The sequence below is a fragment of the Cololabis saira genome, chromosome 21 (genome assembly GCF_033807715.1).
Source record: "Cololabis saira isolate AMF1-May2022 chromosome 21, fColSai1.1, whole genome shotgun sequence".
NCBI classification, from domain to species: domain Eukaryota; kingdom Metazoa; phylum Chordata; class Actinopteri; order Beloniformes; family Belonidae; genus Cololabis; species Cololabis saira.
This window is the reverse complement of record NC_084607.1, coordinates 3,220,330-3,243,011: the sequence shown is the minus strand read 5'-3', so window position 1 is coordinate 3,243,011 and position 22,682 is coordinate 3,220,330. Positions and strand designations below refer to the sequence as shown.

Sequence of the window (22,682 nt, the reverse complement as noted above, 5' to 3'; positions counted from 1 at the left end):
GGGAAGAAGGAATGAGAGAGCAGGAGGAAAGAAGGAAGGAAGGGAAAAAAGAAGAAAGCAAGGAAGGAAGGAAGGAAGGAAGAAAGAGAGAAAAGAAGGAAGGGAGGAAAGAAGGAAGGGAGAAAAGAAGGATGGAAGGAAGGAAGGAAGGAAGGGAGAAAAGAGGAAGGGAAGAAGGAAGGAGAGAGCAGGAGGAAAGAAGGAAGGAAGGGAAAAAAGAAGGAAGAAAGGAAGGAAGGAAGGAAGGGAGAAAAGAAGGAAGGGAGGAAGGAAGGGAGGGAGGAAAGAATGATGGAAGGAAGGAAGGAAGGAAGGGAGGAAGAGAGAAAAGAAGGAAGGGAGAAAAGAAGGAAGGGAGGAAAGAAGGAAGGAAGGAAGGAAGGAAGGAAGAGAGAAAAGAAGGAAGGGAGGAAGGAAGGGAGGGAGGAAAGAATGATGGAAGGAAGGAAGGAAGGGAGGAAGAGAGAAAAGAAGGAAGGGAGAAAAGAGGAAGGGAAGAAGGAAGGAAGGGAAAAAAGAAGGAAGAAAGGTAGGAAGGAAGGAAGGAAGGAAGGAAGGAAGGAAGGAAGGAAGGAAGGAAGGAAGAGAGAAAAGAAGGAAGGAAGGAAGGAAGGAAGGAAGGAAGGAAGGAAGGAAGGAAGGAAGGAAGGAAGGAAGGAAGGAAGGAAGGAAGGAAGGAAGGAAGGGAGAAAAGAGGAAGGGAAGAAGGAAGGAAGGAAGGGAGAAAAGAGGAAGGGAAGAAGGAAGGAGAGAGCAGGAGGAAAGACGGACAGGAGAATTAGGTCATTTTGACCCGAGGACAGTACAAGGGTTAATAACACAGTAACAAGCTGAGCCTCTAGCGCCCTCTGCCGGCCGTGTTTGTTACTAGGACGGGCATTAGGACCCGGGGGACGCGCCCTCTGCCGGCCGTGTTTATTACTAGCGGACGGGCATTAGGACCCGGGGGACGCCCTCTCGTCGGCAGTCATGGCGGACCAAAACAAGACGGACGCTGGAGAGAAGTTCTACAGTGAAATATTAAGGTGACTTTCATGTTTTAATTACAATTACAATAATCTGTGAGTTAAATCAGGACGGTATGGCTTTTATCCCCCACTCTCTGCGGTTGTTTCATCTGTCTGCGGCTCACATGGCGGGAGCTGCTCATCTAACGCTGTCATTTGTCTTTATTCACGTGTAAAACCCCGATAAAGATGAATTATTAGACCTATAGTTGTACATGTGGTTCATTTTAGAGGCAATGCCGGGGCAGAATCTGTTTCCGTTTCTGTTTCCTGCAGGGGTGACACGAAGTGTGCAGCTCTCTGCCGCCCCCTGCTGGAGGATGAGTTAATGGCAGTAAATAGACCTTTCAGGGGATTTAGTTTATTATTATAGTTTATCATACTTTATGTGGTATACCTCATACTTTATACCTCGTACTTTATGTGGTACACCTCATACTCATAAATGTGGGGGTTTTCAAAATGTATTTTGCACTCAAAGACGAAGACTTATGTAAATATAATACATTTGTATTATACATTTGAATATATCTAGTTTACATATGAATTATGTATTAATTGTCTCCAGATTTAGTCATTGTGAATGTTAAATATAATATTCAGATAAAGAAATATTATTTTAAATGCAAGTTCATTTTGAAACCATGCATTGTGCAAACTTAATGAAATTGATATTGATCTACTTTTAATAAAACATGCCATAATGACAAAGCACCACTTTCCACCAAGATTTCCTTATTTGAATATTATATTAAGCATTTTAGTCCATAGTAGCCAGTTTGATGTTATAAATAAGCAACTAAAATATTAACCATAAGCTCCTTTATTAATGACACATCTGTGCATTATATCAGCAAAACAAAACAATCACGAATTATAGGAGGATTAGAAGTCCATCTGAAATGCAAAGTCCTCACTTATTCAAATGAAAAAAATTATCTCCCATTCAAATCCATTTAATCGGGTAGCGGTGGGGCTGATCTCCGCAATTTGAAGCCTTGTATAATAATTGTAAAAATCTGGGTTATTTTCTTGGAGGATCTCGTCAAACATATAGTGAGGGTTCTCCACCGCATCGGCCCATCTCTCTGCGCTCTCTCCCCGATCTCCTGCGCTGTGCGCCCCGTCACCGTCTCCATCACCAAGCGGCTTTTCCAAATCCAACTCAGCCTGGATCATTTCTCGTGTCCTCTGCTTTTTCCCCACATCCAAGTAATGATCTGACATGCTGACATGTTTGCTGCGTTTAACACTGCTCCCTCACTCCAGCTGTTATTAACTGTTCGGTTTTTTCCCCACTTATTCCACCGAACACCGAAAGTGTTTTTTTTTGCTATTTTCGGCCGAATATTCGGTGCATCACTATTATTAAAATTTTTTTTTCAACAAACACCCCCTTTTTTGAAATATGACCAGGGGCCACATAAAAGCTCCTGGCGGGCCGCATGTGGCCCGCGGGCCGCCAATTGAATATCCCTGCTTTATGTGGTACACCTCACACTTTATACCTCACACTTTATACCTCATACTTTATGTGCTATACTGTATGTGGTACACCCAGAGCCGCCTGGGAGATTTGCGAGGCCCTGTGCGAAATGGCTGGGGGGGGCCTCGCGCGTGAGCGTAGCGAGCGCCGCAACATTTTTGGTTTTTTCGGGTCGGATCGGGTGTCTATATGCGCAATTTTAACTCTCCAATTATCAAAATACTGGATACGTTCCCCTGCCTCATCATCATCTCTTGCCTCGACGCGGGGCCCCACGGCTGCTGGAAACCCGGTCGGATCGGTGATTTTTGTAACAAATTTATCAAACGAGCCTTTCAGAGAGGCATTAAACTCTTCCATTTTCTTTAGTTTTTTCTTTTTTCATCCCCTGATGGAAATTTCCTGAATCTGTCTCGTTCTCTCGACATTGTGTGACAGTTTGTTCCAACTCCACCGTCTGGATCAGAGCAGCTTGTGTCTGCGCTTGGTCTGATCAGTTGTACTGAACAACAGACACGCGCATCATTGCACATATATTTATTGATATGCACAGACTAGTACACATTTAGGTCTGTAATGGAATGTGACTGTTGATATTTATAAGGGAAAAAACGAGAAAAAAAACGAAAAAAAAAAATTGAAAAAAAAAAAAAAAACGGCCCATAGCGCGAGGCCCCGTGCGGTCGCACGGTTCGCACACCCCTTGCGGCGGCCCTGGGTACACCTCATACTTTATACCTCACACTTTATACCTCATACTTTATACCTCATACTTTATACCTCATACTTTATACCTTATACTTTATGTGTCTCGTGTCTTTCTGCACGTGCAGTCCGTGTGAGCTGTTTGCGGCGCGCTCCAGGACTCATAAACTCCCCGTCCGAGGACAGAAGGACTTCTTCCCCAGCGACTCGGAGGAGCAGAGACGGCGGCTGGAGCAGAGCCTGGACGAACACTGGAGCCTGGTGTCGGAGGAGCGGGTGGAGAGGCTGTGAGTGGCGACGATCAATGTTTCTCCTTCTGCGAGTAACGAGCAAACATAAGAGTCGGCTCTTACTTCACTCCTTTCTCATCAACTTTCTCTGAAGCTCAGAATTGGGATCTTAATGGTTTTTGCAGGATCTAATAAAGATTTTGGACATGCAATCATGACAAAATAAATAAATGCAAGTAAGTAAGCAACTCCTCTTTATTTCTCTGCAGAGGAAACCTGGTGAAAGGAATCTGGGTTCCCGGTGAGCAGATTGTGGAGCTCCAGTCTCCAGCGGTGAGTAAATGTCCTCTTTAACACTCAGACCTACATATCAGACTCAATTTTATTCATTTATTTAATTTAACTTATTATTATTATTATTATTATTATTATTATTATTATTATTATTATTGTTATTATATTAATAATAATAATTATTAGCATTATTGTTATTATTATTATTATTATTATTATTATAGTAATAATAATTATTATTAGCATTATTGTTATTATTATTAACTTTATTATTATTGTTATTATTATTAGCAATTTTATTATTAAATGTATTATTATTATTGTTAGCATGATTATTATTATAATTATTATTATTTGATTATTATTTATATTATTTTTGTTGTTGTTATTAACAGTATTATTGTTAGTAAACTTAGCATTATTATTACTAGCATAATTTTTAATTTTTACCAGCATGGTATTAACCATTAATATGTGTGCAGACAAGGTAGAAAAAAAATTACTAGCATAATTAATATTTGCATTATTATTATTATAATTCATGTTATTATTAGCATAATAATAATAATAATAATAATAATAAATATGATTATTGTTAGCATCATTATTATTATTATTATTATTATTATTCCATGTCTGGTATATAGTTCACAGAGGAGCCAAATGCTGTTTCAGTGCATAAAAATAGCGTATAACAAGAAAATTACAGGCAGAATTAGATTTTATTGTCGGGATCAGCTGTTCGGAGCAACGGGTCGTGTGGAAGAGGTGAAGAAGAGCGTGTAGCTGGGCGGAGAGGAGTGTTATAGAAGCTACAGAAGCAGCGAGGACGGTCTTCTTCCTTATGGTTTAAAGAGACGGGAAGCAGGGTTGAAGATGTTCAGATGAACTTATCGGAGCATCAGAGTGTCAGAGTATCAGATCATCGGACCTCCTGAGGTCAGACTAGATGGAGATGGTTAGGACATGAGGAGGCGTCGTGAGCTCATCAGCCGCCCGCCCGGCGTCTCCAATGTCTCCGGTCGCACGGCTGCAAACAAGTCTTTGTTTTCTAAAAGAAATTAATCAAAAATGACTCTTCAAGACTTTAAGAGAGACGTTTGACTTCTATCGTTCGACTTTTTCTTCAGGCTGGTCGTATAACGTGCAAACTAACTTTTATCTTTGTTAAGAGCGGAGAAAAACCTCCCGCTGGGCGTGTCTGAGGCGTGTTTAGGGATAGTTTGAGTTGCTGCGAGTAAACGGGCCCTTCTTTTCCTCCCCAGGGGAAGTTCTGGCAGACGATGGGCTTTTCTGCAAACGGCAAGCAGCATCTCCTCCCGGAGGAGGCCCTGCACCTGATGGAGTGTGTGAGTGATGAAACCTGCCGGTCAGAGCAGAGCGTTACCTCCGTTTACTCTAACACAGGGGTCGGCAACCCGCGGCTCTAGAGCCGCATGTGGCTCTTTAGCGCCGCGCTAGTGGCTCCTCAAGCTTTTTCAAAAATGTTTGACCTTTTTTTTCCCTTTTTTTCTTCTTTTTTTCCTTTTTTTTTCTCCTTTTTTTCTTCTTTTTTTCCTGTTTTTGATCTTTTTTTTATTTTTTCTTCTTTTTTTTCTCTTTTTTTCTTCCCTTTTCCTTTCCTTTTTAATATCGACATTTCAACTTTTTTCTCAACATTTCGACTTTTTAATGAAAGTTTGACTATTTCCTCGACATTTTGACTTTTTTCTCGACATTTAAACTTTTTCTCGAAGTGCATAATGAATAAAAAAATCTTCCCCCAGTTATAACTAATATAGAAACATGCAGCATGTGTTGTCTTCATTCTAAGGCTGATACAAGACTTTTCCTTTTTTTTCTTCCTTTTTTCTTCTTTTTTTCTCTTTTTTCTCTTTTTTTCCTTTTTTCTCTTTCTTTTTTTCTTTTCTATTTTTCTTCTTTTTTTCCTGTTTTTCTTCTTTTTTTCTTTTTTCTTTTTTTCTCTTTTTTCTTCCCTTTTCCTTTCCTTTTTAATCTCGACATTTCGACTCTTTTTTTCTCGACATTTCCACTTTTTTCTCGAAGTGCATAATGAAAAAAAAATCTCCCCCCAGTTATAACTAATATAGAAACATGCAGCATGTGTTGCCGTCATTCTAAGGCTGATACAAGACTTTTCATTTTTTGCGGCTCCAGACATATTTGTTTTTTGTGTTTTTGGTCCAATATGGCTCTAAAACATTTATGGTTGCCGGCCGCTGCTCTAACTGACTAACTGGTGTCTCTGGTCGTGTGAGCAGGGAAACCTGCAGGTGTTCCATCAGGACCTGCCCCTCTCCATCCAGGACGGGTACGAGATGTTCCTGTCCCCGGACACGCTGACCCTGCAGCAGTACCAGGTGCGTTTACGGGTCCTGGCCCGGGTCCTGAAGGCGGCGTTTACGGGTCCTGGCCCGGGTCCTGAAGGCAGCGTTTACGGGTCCTGGCCCGGGTCCTGAAGGCGTTTACGGGTCCTGGCCCGGGTCCTGAAGGCAGCGTGTGCTGGTTTTAACCGTTCTCTCCATCTCCCAGGTGTTCGGGCATCTGAAGAGGCTCGGCTACGTGGTGCTCAGGTTCGATCCCAGGTAACAGAACCTCTACGAGTCTCCCTGCTGGTTCAGAGCTGAGAACCGGGGCGAGGAACACCCGTGTTTTCTTAACTCAACACTTTAGTGCAAATATTTTGATTAGCAAACTGCTGGGACTCCTGGTTTACGGAGCTCCCCGATCCTCCTGTAGTGATACACTGCAAAAACTCCAAATCTTACCAGGAATATTTGTCTTATTTCTAGTTAAAATGTCTCATTTTTAGTAAAGAATCTCATTACACTTAAAACAAGAGTCATTACCAAAAAAATAACTTGTTATTTGACAATTTCACCTGTTTCAAGTAAATTTTCACTTGAAATAAGTAGAAAAATCTGCCAGTGGAACAAGATTTATCTTCTCATTACAAGCAAAAAAAAAATCTTGTTCCACTGGCAGATTTTTCTACTTATTTCAAGTGAAAATCTACTTGAAACAGGTGAAAATTGTTGTTTTTTTCCAGTGATGAGTCTTGTTTTAAGTGTAATGAGATTTTTTTGACTAAAAATGAGACATTTTAACTAGAAATAAGACAAATATTCTTTTGAGTTTTTTGAGTTTTTGCAGTGTGCCCCTTTTCCACCAAACCGGTTCCAGTGCTGGTTCTGGTTCACAACTCGTTCAACTTGTGAACCAGCATAGAACCGGATTGCTTTTTCACAGATCGGGTGCTAATGTGAGTCACGTCATTACATCTCTGCAAACGTCAGTTACGTCACGTTCAGGTAGAAATACGACTCAGTCTGGATCAGCTCCAGGAAACGATCGGTTAGATCAGACGAGCATCACGACGAGGCGGCCGGGAATCATGACGTCCAATCAGCTCCGAGGAATAGAAGCACATTTAATCTGATCTCCTGACTTGTTGTTTCCAGTTCTGAGCCGTCGGCCTACGAGCGGCAGCTGAACCTGCCGCGGACCCGGGACCGAGCGGGGAGGCAGCTGAAGAGGAAACGCAGCGCCAGCCCCGCGCCGGCCTGCAGGTAAACCGACGGCCGCCCAGCGTCTGTTCCTGGAAACGACGGATTAGAGTCGTCCGGGGTTCTGTCCATCCACGCTACCCGTCCAGATCTGCTACTTTGTGGTTCTGTGCAAAGTCGATTCTATGAATGAATGAATGAATGAAGTTTATTCAGTCATGACAACACAAAACACCAAAAAAACATTGTGCACAGCATTGACATTTCATACAAAACCAAAAAATGTGTTGAACAATAACTGAAAAGGCAGAAGCAAACTGCTTATAAAAGCTTATCCTATATTACCAACTTTCTTTTTTTTGGCTACCGACCTCCAGAAAACCAAAAAGAGAATAGAAAAGCAAAGAAGCATTAACAGATAGTCAATTGCACTTATAAGCTTCAAAAATAGCTTTACAAACTATTTTCTTAAAAACAAAAAGAGAACGACATGTTTTTAAATGTATGTTGGCATCATTCCAGAATTTAACTCCAGTAATGGAGACACGTCTCCTTTTCATACCTTTTTTAGCTTTTTGTACAGTAAAATTGCAGACACGTCTAAGATTATAACGAGTCTCCTGATTTGAAAAGAACCTCTGTATTGAGTCAGGGAGCATTTTTGATTTTGCTTTTAACATAATTTGCATGATTTTAAAATAAAACAAATTATAAATTTAATAACATCAACATAAATTCTCAAAGTTTGATTGCCACGCCCATCATTTCTTGCATCCCTTCAGTCCAAGCTGCTGTTAACGGTGACATCCTCAAAGGGAGCATTATTTGATAGGATGTTACTGGACTATCAAATGATGCTACCCCTGAAATATTGATTTAAAAGTGATAAATTGAGGTGTAAGTATACTGACATTCCATTTCATTTTTATTTATTCCGATCATGGAAATATGCAAACAGAAAAAACAAAAAACAAACGAGTAAAATAACAACAACACAAAGCATATTCCATAACCAGAAAGGAGCAGGAAGAAGAAAATCTTATTCTACCTGCCCGTCCCTCAAAACAAAATTGAACAATAATAACAGATGCACAATTACAATTACTCAGTTAACATCACAAAGAAAGGAAAACAAAAAAATCAAAGATAGATTGTCTGTCTCCATACGCATATATTATAAATCTTAACTATTTCATCGATATTTTGATTCTCTATTTTTTTCTCTTTAAATTTAAAAAAAAAACTGAAATATGTTTATACAGCCCTTTAAATCATCACCAACAATCGCTCAATCACACACATCACAACATTCCTCCTGCAGTGGCAGTGAGTTGATTAGTCGCCTTTAAGTGACGGGAGCATTATCTGATAGGATGTTACTGGTGTATTAAATGATGCTACCCCTGAAATATTGATTTAAAATGGATAATATGGGATGTTGAGTATTTGATCCTTGAAAATACACGACCCATGACATGAATTGCTTTACACTTTGTGAACATTATACGATAAAGAGAAAAAAAAAAAAATTCTATTGTTTTATTTGATATTCATTCAGTCAATCGCCTTTATTTAACCAAGCAGGGGGCCTCATTTATAAAAGAGTGTGTAGGATTCATACTAAAAGTGTACGTGCGCTCAAAAACCGAAAATGGTGTGCGCAAATAAAAAAATCCGGATTTATAAAACCGTGTGCACGCACATCTGCACGCAATGTTCGCTTTATAAATCACAGTCCAGCTGGAAGGTTGCACACGTGAATTCGCCTCATATCCCGCCCTCTACACGCCCACTTTTTACCAAGAATGGGCAATGCAAAGTAGTTAATGACTGTATTTGCATATGAATGAACCTGCCGATAAACAGTGTTTTACACTCAAAAATCATGGCAGGGAAAACCAGAAAGCGAAGTTTCGCGGAGACTGAGATGGAGATGAGGTGGATGAGGTGGAGGACAGGAAAACAACATTATTTGGTGGTCACAGTAATGGCATCACTAACAAAAATAAAGCGAGTGAGTTGCCTGCCAGTATCAGATTTCCAGCCGCGGGAGCGCGCACAGCAGCCCGTCGAGCGATAGCGCGGAAACATCAGATTTTCAGATTATGAAGCTCAAGAATGAGATCAAGTCATATTTAGGTAGAAACAACCTTTCATTAACTGTATTTGGCCTTCAATCAATTTTTGGCAGGTGAAAAGACCCATTTTCAGGGGAGATATCGTTTTTTTTTAAAAAATCCCAACCTTTGCGTAGAAGGTGCTTGCGCATCTTTCAAGCCCTGTTTTGTGCGCAAGCAAGCTTTATAAATGAGGCCCCTGGTCATTAAGAACACATTCTTATTGACAATAACGGCCTGACAAGCGACAATAACCACTTGGGGGTAGGGCTGTTCGATTTTGCCCCAAAATAAAATCTCGATTTTTTTTCTCTCAAAATCCGATTTTCGATTACGATTATTTTGTGAATTGACAAAAGGCAAAGAAATGATTTCAAATATGCTGTTTTTTTATTGAACATTTGCCCCATTGGGCTTTAAGTGCAAACTTTGCTCTTATTAAACCAAAAATGAATGAATAAAGTGCAAAACTCTGTAAAATAAGTTGAAAAAAAGTTTTACAAAAAATAATAAAATATAAAGTTTTATCTCTGAAAAAAAAATCAGCAAATCAGCACTTGCAAACATACAGTAAGTTATATTTCCAATTAAATAAAACAAGACATTTTCTAATTAAACTAAAGAGCCTCTCCCATGGGGCACTTGTCGCAGGTATTGAGAGGTATTTCCATCAATCATTAATATGGTATCAATCATTAATATGTGTGCAGACAAGGTAAAAAAAATAAAAATTAAAAAATTAAAAAAAAATTTAAAAAAAGTGGAATTTTTTTTTTTTGTACGATTTTCATGTTTTAACATCGTTCTAATTACATAATCGTGATTACGATTTAAAATCGAACAGCCCTACTTGGGGGGAAAGGAAGTGGTTTAGGGAGTAAAACACAGTAAAACTGTAACTCTACAAAGGTAGAAAACCATTAGCATTTTTCGCCGAAGCAGCAGAAATCGACAGACCACCGGCTCCGTGAACCCGGTGACGACTCCGTTTTCTCTCCGTAGTCGCGCAGAGACAGAAGAAGAATCCACCGCTGAGATGCTGGAGGAGGGTAGAGAAGAGTCCCGCCTGACGACCCCCGAGGGCCCCGGGGGCTCCGGGGGCCCCGGGGGCCGAGCTGCTTCGGCGGACGAAGGCTCAGGCCGGGCCTGGTGGGCGACCAGCGATCCGGCCTGGGGCTCGGAGAAACCGCCGCCTCACAGCTCCTCCTCCCCCCGGTGGGACTTCAGCTCCATCCTCTTCCCGGACCTGGGCCCCGGGGCCGGGGCCGGGGGCTCCCGCTGCATGGCCCCGCCCCCGCCCTCGCTGCTGCCCGCCGGGCTCAGCGTGGGCGTCTGCGACGTCGCCGCCTGGATGGAGAAGATCAACCTGCGGAAGCTGAAGACGTCGGGGAGAGAGAGGGAGAGGGAGGAGCAGAGAGACAGGAAGCTGTGGAACAACAACAGAGAGGTGGGTGGAAACATGCTGCACATGTGACTAGGCCTGCAACTAACCACTATTTTAATAGTCGACTAGTCACCGACTGTTGAAGCAATTAGTCGACTAATCGGATAATTAGTAATTTTTTTAAAATTTAGTATGAGGTTGCTTTAATTATGTGGCAAATAGCGGTGGTGGTATTGGGAAGGACCTCACGATACGATACGCATCACGATACTTGAGCCACGATACGATACAAATTGCGATATCCCGATTATGCGATATATCCCGATATATCGCGATATTCTACATAGCTCACCGAAAAATTTAAAAATGCATTACACATCTTAAAATCCAAGACGTATAAATGTACATCAGACAATAGTGATAATTCATTGGACAGACTGAGTCAAAACAATGTAATTCAAACTTTCCATTTTAATTTTGCAACATATTTGCATGAAAAAACACTGAAACACAATGAAAAGTGCAGTGTGTGCATTATTCTTAGATACAAAATACTCAAAATAAAATGCAGTGTCCCACCCACACTGAAATTGAAATCACAAAAATACAGTACAGCTACTTGCCCCTGACTTAAAATGACAAAAATAAAATGCAGCTAGGGGTGGGCAAAAATATTGATACGGCAATATATCGCGATACATACATTGAATATCGATATCGTATCGGGAGACTATGTATCGCGATATATTGCCGTATCAATATTTTTGCCCACCCCTAGTGGCAAATGATATTAAACACAATTAAGATGGCACTAGAGCCCTGATATAGCGGGACTGTTTTCTTCATCCTGCTCCCGCAGTGTTTATATCCACTCCCGCAAAACGCACAATAATAGAGATGCATTTATTTAGTGTCTTCTCCCGTCCCGCAGGAGAAAAGTCCAGACCAGGGGTCGGCAACCCAAAATGTTGAAAGAGCCGTATTGGACCAAAAACACAAAAAACAAATATGTCTGGAGCCGCAAAACATTAAAGGTCTTGTATCAGCCTTAGAATGAAGGAACACATGCTGCATGTTTCTATATTAGTTTCTCGAAAGTCTAAATTTCGAGAAAAAAGTCGTAATGTCAAGATTAATGTTGAAGTACAATCTTGAGAAAAAAGTCGAAATGTTGGAAAAAAAAAAGTCGAAATGTTGAGAAAAAAGTAGAAATGTCGAGAAAAAAGTCAAATTTTCGAGAGAAAAGTCAAAATGTTGAGAAAAAAGTTGAAATGTCAAGGAAATAGTCCAAATTTCGTGAAAAAAGTCGAAATGTCGAGATTAATGTTCAAGTACAATCTTGAGAAAAAAGTTGAAATGTCGAGAAAAAAGTCAAAATTTCGAGAAAAAATTTGAAATGTCGAGATTAAAAAGGAAAGGAAAAAGGAAGAAAAAAAGAGAAAAAAGAAAAAAACGAGAAAAAAGAAGAAAAAAAGGAAAAAAAAAAATCTAATATCTATATTAGTTATAACTGGGGGAAGTTTTTTTTTCATTATGCACTTCGAGAAAAAAGTTGAAATGTCGAGAGAAAAAAGTCAAAACGTCGAGGAAATAGTAAAAATTTCGTGAAAAAAGTTGAAATGTCGAGAAAAAAAAGTCAAAATGTCGAGAAAAAGGTCGAAAAGTCGAGAAAAAAAAGTCGAAATGTTGAGAAAAAAGTCAAAATGTCGAGAGAAAAAAGTCAAAACGTCAAGGAAATAGTAAAAATTTCGTGAAAAAAGTCGAAATGTCGAGAAAAAAGTCGAAATGTCGAGATTAAAAAAAGGACTGGAAAAGGGAAGAAAAAAAGAGAAAAAAGGAAGAAAAACTAAAAAAAGAAAAAAAGAAAAGGAAAAAAAGAAGAAAAAGAGAAAAAAAAAAGGAAAAAAAGATAAAAGAGAAAAAAAAGGTCAAACATTTTTTAAAAAGCTCCAGGAGCCACTAGGGCGGCGCTAAAGAGCCGCATGTGGCTCTAGAGCCGCGGGTTGCTGACTCCTGGTCCAGACAAATCTATCTGATTTAATGTTAACATGATCATTGTGGAGTTTGATGGATAATTGACAGTTCATAGGAACCTGACCGAAAGTTAGATGCAAATCCGTCATCGTCATCACACAAGCTTTTTTGCCTTTCACGCTGCATAAATTATAATTGAGGTTATAACAACGAGAGTAGCTGTGAGTGGCTCAAATAACACTAATAAATAACATGAAACAAACAAAGTTAACGAATGAAATGAATTAATTTAACAAATGAAAATAGGCTTAATATCTTACCAAGGCGAGTCCGTTTCGTTCAACACTCCGACGTGCTTTCTCTTCAAATGCATTACCGACGTGCTCCCGTGAAAAGCAACGTCGGCTTTGCAAACCCTGCAAGTATCTTTTTATTCGCCGTATCCAGGCTAAAATGCTCCTGAACTTTTTAAGTTTTATTACGCGCAGCTGCTGTACAGGACGCTGTTATTTTTGTTTACCCGCTACCGCTCGGCAGAGATTGCCGAAGTGAGACGCCGCACGCTGTTGGAAAAAACACGTCTGTCGACAATGGAATTCATTGTCGACAAATTTGATTATTTGATTTTTGTCGACAACATCGACGAATCGTTGCAGCCCTACATGTGACCTGAAATCCTCGTGTGATTATCGTAAACGTGACTCCTGCTGAACCCGTCGCAGGTCCGGCGCTGCAGAACCTGGGCGGAGTACGAGGAGCTGCTGGCGCGGCGGCAGGCGCGGCAGAGAGGCCGACCCGTTCACCTGTGGAACCGGGAGGTGAAGCCGTTACACGACCCCACGGAGCCGGTTCATACCGGTGAGTACGAGCCCGGGACGGGCGGTACCGGGTACCGGGTACCATAGACATAAAAACGTAGACGCCCCATCGAGCGCTGAGCCGTACGTCAACGTCGCCGCCATATTGGATGTTCAAGACTTCACTGTAAACTAATACAAGTAAATGGACTTATTTTCATAAAGCGCCTTTCTACAAATACATTTACGTTTTACGTCTCATTTATTCATTCACACACGCACTAATATACTTGGGAAACAGTTTAGGCACCAAATTTAATATATTTCATTTTCTCAGATGGCAAAAATAAGAACTTTATTGATCCCACATAGGAGTAATTCATGTTATATCAGCTATAGAGAACAAGGTAGTGCCGAAAAACAATATATATCCCCCCTCACAAAAATAAGAAAAATAGAGAAACATATTTTCTCACCAACAAAGTATATTTTACATGAACACATTTTAAATTTTTCAAGTAACAAAATAACATATTTTAACAATTTTTCAGATTTTTTTCAGTTATTTTATTGTCTGAAAAATGGTTCAAATATGTTATTTTGTTATTTGAAAAAATTTAAATTTGTTTTGTTGATGAGAAAATATGTTTGAATTACTCCTATGTGGGATCAATAAAGTTCTTATTTTTGCCATCTGAGAAAATTAAATATATTATATTTGGTGCCTAACTGTTTCCAAGTATATTAGTGCGTGTGTGAATGAATAAATGAGACGTAAAACGTAAATTTCTTTGTAGAAAGGCGCTTTATGAACATAAGTCCATTTACTTGTATTAGTTTACAGCGCAGTCTTGAACATCCAATATGGCGGCGACGTTGACGTATCACAGCAGCTCCATGGGGCGTCTACGTTTATATGTCTATGCCAGGTACCAGGTACCTGGTACTGGGTACCTGAGTCTGCAGCTGAACGTGTGTGCTTGTATTATCTTATTTGTGCATAACTTGACACTTTTCCTCCAGGAAGCCTCACAGATTCATCCGTAATGGTGCGTTTAAGTACTGGTGGAAAGCTGGGTCATCTGAGTCCGTTATTTCCCTGATACTAAGTTTCCTAAACTAAGAAGGTAAACCTACTTCAGACTGAAGTTGCTTTCGTCAACGAAAATTATGACTAAATATCGTCGTCAACGAATTTTCACTTGAGGAAAACGAGACACAACGAAAATGCTGGTCATGTGACGATAATGATAATTAAATATATAATGCAATATCGTAGAGGAATAAAAACGAGACTAAAATGTAGATTACAAGATAAAAACTCTGCTAAAATGTTCATTTTCATTGACCAAAACAAGACAAAATGTTCTAGCAAAGATCCTTAATGTCCATGTTTTCAGTAGTTTCTCTGGTTTAATGTCCATGTTTTCAGTAGTTTCTCTGGTTTAATGTCCATGTTTTCAGTAGTTTCTCTGGTTTAATGTCCATGTTTTCAGTAGTTTCTCTGGTTTAATGTCCATGTTTTCAGTAGTTTCTCTGGTTTAATGTCCATGTTTTCAGTAGTTTCTCTGGTTTAATGTCCATGTTTTCAGTAGTTTCTCTGGTTTAATGTCCATGTTTTCAGTAGTTTCTCTGGTTTAATGTCCATGTTTTCAGTAGTTTCTCTGGTTTAGTTCTGCTGGGTGACGTTAGTCCTCAATCCCAGTCGCTGCAGCAGGAATCAGATCCAGAAGATGCAGCTGCAGAGTTAGAGGCTGATGCCGTTAACGCAGAGATCTAGTTAACGTCAATTAAAAACAAAGTTACAGAGAGAAATGCAGGGATCTGCTCTGGGGGGGAGAAGAAGAAGATCCATCTTTGGAAACACTTTCCTACATAGACGTGGAAAAGAAAACCCAATGTGTCGTTGAAAAGAAAAAGACGGGGAGAAAAGCAGAAAAATAAGTATGTTGTAAACTCAAATTAGAGTCTTCTGTATCTGGAATGAATGTATTCTTGAGTCTATAAGGTAACAATAATATAATAATAAGATAACCTTGTTTGAATTGTAAAATGGGTTTGGCTAAATTCAATCTTTGACTAAAATAAGACTTAAATGGACAATTCTGACTAAAATAAGACTAAAATGCTCAGACTTTTAGTCGACTGAAACTTGACACGACTAAAAGGAGAATGAACGTGACTAAAACTAATAAAAACTAAAATGATAGATTGACCCAAAGACTAGACTGAAACTAAAATTGAAACAGGCTGCCAGAAACAACACTAGTTCAGACCACCGTTATGCCGCCATCACGTCTTCTTACCTCCTGATTTAACCGTCAGTTTTTCCACCACCGAGCGGCCGTTACTTTAAAACATCTATTTACATTTGTAAGGCTCATAAATGCACATCTGTCCATATAATAAGGAATTATAGAATATAACAAAGTAAAGTTTGTTACAAGTTTAGAGGAAACCAAGTATCGAGGGAAATAACGCTGGACTCAGATGAAACTCAGATGACCCAGCTTTCCACCGGTCCTTAAATGCACCATGAATGGATGAATCTGTGAGGTTTCCTGGAGACGGTGAAGAGTCTCAAAACCATTAGTCCGTATTTACAGCTCTGTGTGTGTCAGGCAACTCGTGCATTTAATGATTTATGTGTGTAGGAGGCTTTTTGAATTCACAATTATCGTTTTGTCTGTAACTTTGAGCACAAATCAAGCAAATCGAGCCGGTTTTTCTCTCCATATGAATGAGTTTCTGGGTATCTTTTCCTTCCAGCGGAGCTGTTGGAGAAGATCAGCGTGGTGACGTCTACACATCTGCTGGAGGGAGCGTCCAGGTATCTGTAGAGTGCTAATCAATGTGTGGATCGAGACTGAAATATCAATACTTCCCGTACCAGATCTGTAAGCTCTAGAATCGATTGTTAAATGAAAATATCGATACTTTTGATACTTCGTCATTTGTGGTAATTTATAACATTAACAGGAATACGGTGGAAAGTAACTAAACAATTCAGATTTTGTGTAAATGACTCGCTGCTGGTAGGAACGACTTTTCATTTTTATAGTTATTTTTGTTTATTATTCTCTTATTTATTTTAATGGTTTTATTATTTTGCTTAGGATCTTTTATAGTGATGGAAACACCTTTTTCAGCACGGCTGTATTTTGAATGAGGCCGCTTATGGAAGAGTATTAGGGCCAAGCAGGAGAAAAATAAAAATAATATTTTAGAGGAGGAAGATTTTTTTCATTATGCACTTTGAGAAAAAAGTCGAAATGTTGAGAAAAAAAGTTGAAATGTGGAGATTAATGTTGAAGTACAATTTTGAGAAAAAAGTCGAAATGTAGAGATTAATGTTGAAATGTTGAGAAAAAAGGCGAAATTTAGACTTTATTCATGAAATATGTATTTCAAGATTAATCTCGACATTTCGACTTTTTTCTCGAAGTTCACAATATTCAAATATTTTTTCTCCTGCCTGGCCCTAACACTCTTCTGTAGGCCGCTACCTCAGTAAACTTCTGACTTTAAAATGACTAGTTAAATAAGTGACTCTGATGTCACTGGTCGGTGGTATCGAACCTCTACGGAAGAGTATCAGGGCCAGGCAAGAGAAAAAAAATTTGAGAGTGGAAGATTTTTTTTTATTGTGCACTTTGAGAAAAAAGACGAAATGTCGAGAAAAAGTTGCCTTTTTTCTCAACATTTCGACTTTTTCTCGACATTTCGACTTTTTTCTTAAAATTTCGACTTTTTTCTCAACATTTCCAGTTTTTTCTCGACAGTTCGACTTTTTTCTCGAAATTGTACTTCAACATTAATCTCGACTTTTTGACTTTTTTCTCCACATTTCAACTTTTTTCTCCACATTTCAACTTTTTTCTCGACATTTCGACTTTTTTCTCAACATTTCAACTTTTTTCTCAACATTTCAACTTTTTTCTCAACATTTCAACTTTTTTCTCAACATTTCAACTTTTTTCTCAACATTTCGACTTTTTTCTCAACATTTCGACTTTTTTCTTAACATTTCGACTTTTTTCTCAACATTTCAACTTTTTTCTCAACATTTCAACTTTTTTCTCAACATTTCAACTTTTTTCTCAACATTTCGACTTTTTTCTTAAAATTTCGACTTTTTTCTCAACATTTCCAGTTTTTTCTCGACAGTTCGACTTTTTTCTCGAAATTGTACTTCAACATTAATCTCGACTTTTTGACTTTTTTCTCCACATTTCAACTTTTTTCTCCACATTTCAACTTTTTTCTCGACATTTCGACTTTTTTCTCAACATTTCAACTTTTTTCTCAACATTTCAACTTTTTTCTCAACATTTCAACTTTTTTCTCAACATTTCAACTTTTTTCTCAACATTTCGACTTTTTTCTCAACATTTCGACTTTTTTCTCAACATTTCAACTTTTTTCTCAACATTTCAACTTTTTTCTCAACATTTCAACTTTTTTCTCAACATTTCAACTTTTTTCTCAACATTTCGACTTTTTTCTCAACATTTCGACTTTTTTCTCAACATTTCGACTTTTTTCTTAACATTTCGACTTTTTTCTCGACATTTCGACTTTTTTCTCAACATTTCAACTTTTTTCTTAACATTTCGACTTTTTTCTTAACATTTCGACTTTTTTCTCGACATTTCGACTTTTTTCTCAACATTTCGACTTTTTTCTCGACATTTCGACTTTTTTCTCAACATTTCGACTTTTTTCTTAACATTTCGACTTTTTTCTCGACATTTCGACTTTTTTCTCAACATTTCGACTTTTTTCTCGACATTTCAACTTTTTTCTCGACATTTCGACTTTTTTCTCAACATTTCGACTTTTTTCTTAACATTTCGACTTTTTTCTCGACATTTCGACTTTTTTCTCAACATTTCGACTTTTTTCTCGACATTTCAACTTTTTTCTCAACATTTCGACTTTTTTCTCGACATTTCGACTTTTTTCTCAACATTCCGACTTTTTTCTCAAAATTTCGACTTTTTTCTCGAAGTGCATAATGAAAAAAAAAATCTTTCTCTAAAATATTATTTTTATTTTTCTCCTGCCTGGCCCTAATAAAATATTATTTTTATTTTTCTCCTGCTTTGGCCCTAATAAAATATTATTTTTATTTTTCTCCTGCCTGGCCCTAATACTCCTCCGTAAACACCACTACTGGACATTAGTTGTGACTGATTATTTCCTGCAGAGAACCTGCGGATGGAGATGCAGCTGGAGGATTTTAGTTAAATAAATGTGACACCCGAGCTTGTGTGTAATGACGCAACAACGGGTCGCCGTCTTTCACTGCCCGACGCTGCAGGACGGATGGCTCGTGCTTTCACGGCGACTGATTCCCGCCATTGAAGAGGGACGTGTGTCTTTTGTCCTCAGGTTAAAAGGGTGGGATGAGTGGAGGATCCGTTTCAATGTTTACCAGCCCGATTCGGCGGCTGACTTCAAGAAGAGCAGCCCGGGGAGAGCGAGCTGCCGCATGTGTGTGTGCAGGTGAGGGACCATGTGTGTGTGCAGGTGAGGGACCATGTGTGTGTGCAGGTGAGGGACGGTGTTGACCCAGGATCAGCTTACAGCAGACACTCGTCTTTAATAAGTTCATCTTATATGACTGATCTTTCTGTCGCTGAGAAAGATGGATAGTTGTTTTTTTTAATGGGGAAGAGAGAGGGAAAGAAAAGGCTTTTAAACGTGACGTGATATTTTAAGAAAGCTTATTGCTAAATATATCTTTTTATGCTCTGTTTTTAAATATATAAAAAAAAATGTTCATGTTTTATTTTTCTGCTTTGATATTACTTATATATAAAGTGGGTTATAAATAAAATGTATTATTATTATTATTATTATTATTATTAAAAAAAAATATATATATATGGTGTGTGTGTGTGTGTGTATATATATATATATATATATATATATATATATATATATATATATATATATATATATATATATATATATATACATACACATTAATAAATAAATAAAGTAAACGAATGGGGTAATTAATTGAAGGTAGAAAAAGTAATGTAAAATATAATAATGAATATCTATCATAATCAACATCACAATCCTCTGTGAACATACAAAGCAGTAATATTGGCGAATGTTTTGGGAGAAATCTCATTTTAAGGTTCTAGAAGTGGTCGGCTGCACCAAAATGAATCACACACACACACTCGCTTTTGCTATAATGATGTATGAACCTTTATTACCAGCCATAAAAGCAAGCATTTGCATAGAAGACACACACACAATAACTCTTTTTGCTAGGACAAGGTGTCAAGTTATCCCCCACAAATGGCAGAGCAATATTACGCACACACAATTACACAGGGCCAAGGCCTCATACTCTTACCTCGACACGAGACTGGAGAGCCGAACAGTCCTGATACAGAGAAGGCTAAAGAAACCCCGCTGGGGGTCCGTGCACTACACCCACAGCAGACTCTAACCTGGACTTCCGGCTGTCGCGTCTTTATACCTTTCTACTCAGAACCTTGCGGAGGGGGGGGGGAAAGGCCTATTCGCCCGTAAGTTCTCAAAATAAGTCTCGCCTCACATGGGACCAAAATCCCGTGTGAACTAGCTCCTCTCTCACAGAAAAGCAAGCATTTGTTATAATAAACAGCAGGTGCATGGCTGATTAAAGCTGTGATTTGGGAATCCAGGGCATTTCAGGACACAAAATTGATTTTTCTCCCTTCAGCGATCTATACAAAAATACACATATTCATTCAGAAAAGAAAAATAAGTAACAATAATTTATTTTATTTTTTTGCATCTTGACAAACATTGATTTGACTAATGTTTCCTGAATCCTGAGAAGGAAGTGGTTCTGATTTGGTGTTTTCTCTTCTCTGCCGTTTCCAGCTTTGACGGGCCCGTGCCGGATCTGGGCGTCATCAAGCTGCTGGCCGCCCAGAGCGGAGACGTCCCCGTCGTCTTCGCTGCGGTCGACCACGGGGACGTCTCTTTCTACTCCTTCAAGGACTTCCAGCTGCCCCTGGACGTCTTCCCCTGAAGACGTGTTCCCCTGATGACGGGTTCCCCTGACGACGGGTTCCCCTGAAGACGTGTTCCCCTGAAGACGTGTTCCCCTGATGACGGGTTCCCCTGAAGACGTGTTCCCCTGATGACGGGTTCCCCTGACGACGGGTTCCCCTGACGACGTGTTCCCCTGAGGAGTCGGCTGCAGCGCTAAACACGCAAACTTTACAGCTCTGATCTCCGGGATTCTTCTGCTTCACAACTGTCTGCTCATCATTTTATCTGCTGTCAGCATTTTTCCGATCATGTTTCTTTCACCTCTTCTGGGACTAAGTGGGAGATTAATCTTTCTTTCATCAGCTGCTCCTTTTCTGAGGCGGCCAGACGGTTATTTTTGTTGGAAAACAGTTTTATTAACGTTTTTTTTAAAAATAAAAGCCACAGGATTCAGGAACCTTCCTCTTTACACTTCAGAGGAAGGAAAGTAGATGTTTCACGTGTCGAGGCTTCTAAACACACATTACGGTTCCATCCTCTTCCCACGATGTTTTAGTTTGTCATGTCTCCCATTAAATCTGCCTTCTCTGCAACAAGAGCCAAACACACCAATAAGCTTCTCCTCCTCGGTTCTCATGGGTTTTTAATCCACCTGCCGTGTTCCAACTTCATAGCTTGAACTCCCAAAAATTTTAATTTGATTATTGTCAGAAAGACAACAGGGAATGTACCAAAGTGCAGGTTTTTTGGCGAAGGGTCTGCGATATTATATCACAAATTCATAGTATTGATTTCCCAATGAACCATGAGATTTGCCTCTTGGGTAACTTAAAAACTCTTCCTCATACTAACTCTATTAAACTAACTCAAACTTTACTTTCCGTTGCCAGGAAATGTATCGCAGTGAAATCTGATGCTCCAGTCCTGATTAACCTGTGATTGTCTTAAGTGATCAGACAACCACATGATCGCTTCAATAGCCTTTTATTTCTTATATGGGAAATCTTCCTCCCCACATGATCGAATAATCTTTAAAAAAAATAACGGTGCAAACGTTTCGAGTGCGATGACTTGTGTTCTGTTCTATACTTTAATACCACTCGGTCTGCAAATTTCCTTTTTTTTATTTGAATTTTCTCTTATTTATTGTGAGGTTTTTGTGATTGTAAGTGACGGTTTTGGTATTTTCAGTTTGTTTTTTGTTTGATTTTGTTTGTGTGAGTGTTTGTATGAAATCTGGAAAATTTTGAAAAGAAAGTATACCAAAAAAAGAAGGAAATGCATCATCTGAATGTGTCCTTGATGACTGCTGGGGCGTTTCAGCAACACGTGACAACGCCAAAGTCGATCAGAGCAGATTCACAAAAACAGACGGCAGGAGGCTGAAGATGCAGTTGTTACTGTACGATTCTGTAAAACCGTTGCCACGGTTACGAGGTGTCTGCAGAGGTCACGGTTGAATAAAAAATACTTTTAAAAACATTTCATGACACCAGAACTCGTCATCTTTGAAGTAGCGGAGGACTGAGCGAAAAGAAAAAAAAAAAAACGGCTTTATAGTTTATTTTTAGTGTGTTAGATGAGTCTCCTCCTCTGTTGCAGTCACTGAAACCTTCTCAACCTATAAAAGTGGCATTTTTTTATTTTTACTTTTAAGAGAATAGAAATGTAATTCAATTTTATGACACGCAGGGCTGAGAACTGAACCAGCAACCTTCCGGCTGGAGGCCGACGACTAAAAACCTGTTTTATTTCAGTTTATCTTTGAGTTCGTGCATCATACTGAAGTCAAAATTAGAGGCAACACAAATACAAATAAATGCAAATAATTGAAAATAAATCGGAAGTTATTGTCTTTTTTCTTCAGAGCTGGAACTGAACGAGGCAGAATTACCAGAAGACATTAAATAAAACTAAAAACGTTAAAAACCCACTTGATGTGCTCGTCCCGGGTTGTTTTTATTTCTTTTTTGTAATCAAATGTTTTTATTTATCTTTCATGATTTTCTTATTATAATCGGTGGCATCCACAATGATGTCAAACAAACATTAACACATATTTTTAAACAAACAAAAAAGGACAAAATAAAACAAGGATATCTGCAACAAGGTCGTCTATATCAATTTTAAATAAATCTTTCAAGTTTTGCTTTAATTTGATCTGCTGCCATTTACCA

General features: G+C 38.9%; 1 protein-coding gene across 1 annotated transcript; it reads left to right on the top strand.

Moving 5' to 3' along the window:
* Positions 1-956: 956 nt before the first annotated feature.
* tsen54 (TSEN54 tRNA splicing endonuclease subunit) lies at positions 957-22,329 on the top strand. Its single transcript, XM_061712369.1, has 12 exons — positions 957-1,025; positions 3,327-3,485; positions 3,698-3,761; positions 4,988-5,071; positions 5,984-6,082; positions 6,255-6,307; positions 7,184-7,291; positions 10,348-10,792; positions 13,426-13,561; positions 16,270-16,330; positions 18,895-19,008; positions 20,392-22,329. Exons 1-12 carry the CDS (start codon positions 970-972, stop codon positions 20,540-20,542), a joined length of 1,530 nt encoding a protein of 509 aa, XP_061568353.1. The 5' UTR covers positions 957-969; the 3' UTR covers positions 20,543-22,329.
* The last annotated feature ends 353 nt before the right edge of the window (positions 22,330-22,682 follow it).

Excerpts from the sequence above, each read along its gene's own strand:
- tsen54 (XM_061712369.1), top strand. The coding sequence starts at position 970 with ATGGCGGACCAAAACAAGACGGACGCTGGAGAGAAGTTCTACAGTGAA. Across the intron at positions 5,072-5,983 it reads CCCTGCACCTGATGGAGTGT|GGAAACCTGCAGGTGTTCCA; the intron begins GTGAGTGATGAA and ends TCGTGTGAGCAG. Across the intron at positions 10,793-13,425 it reads TGTGGAACAACAACAGAGAG|GTCCGGCGCTGCAGAACCTG; the intron begins GTGGGTGGAAAC and ends AACCCGTCGCAG.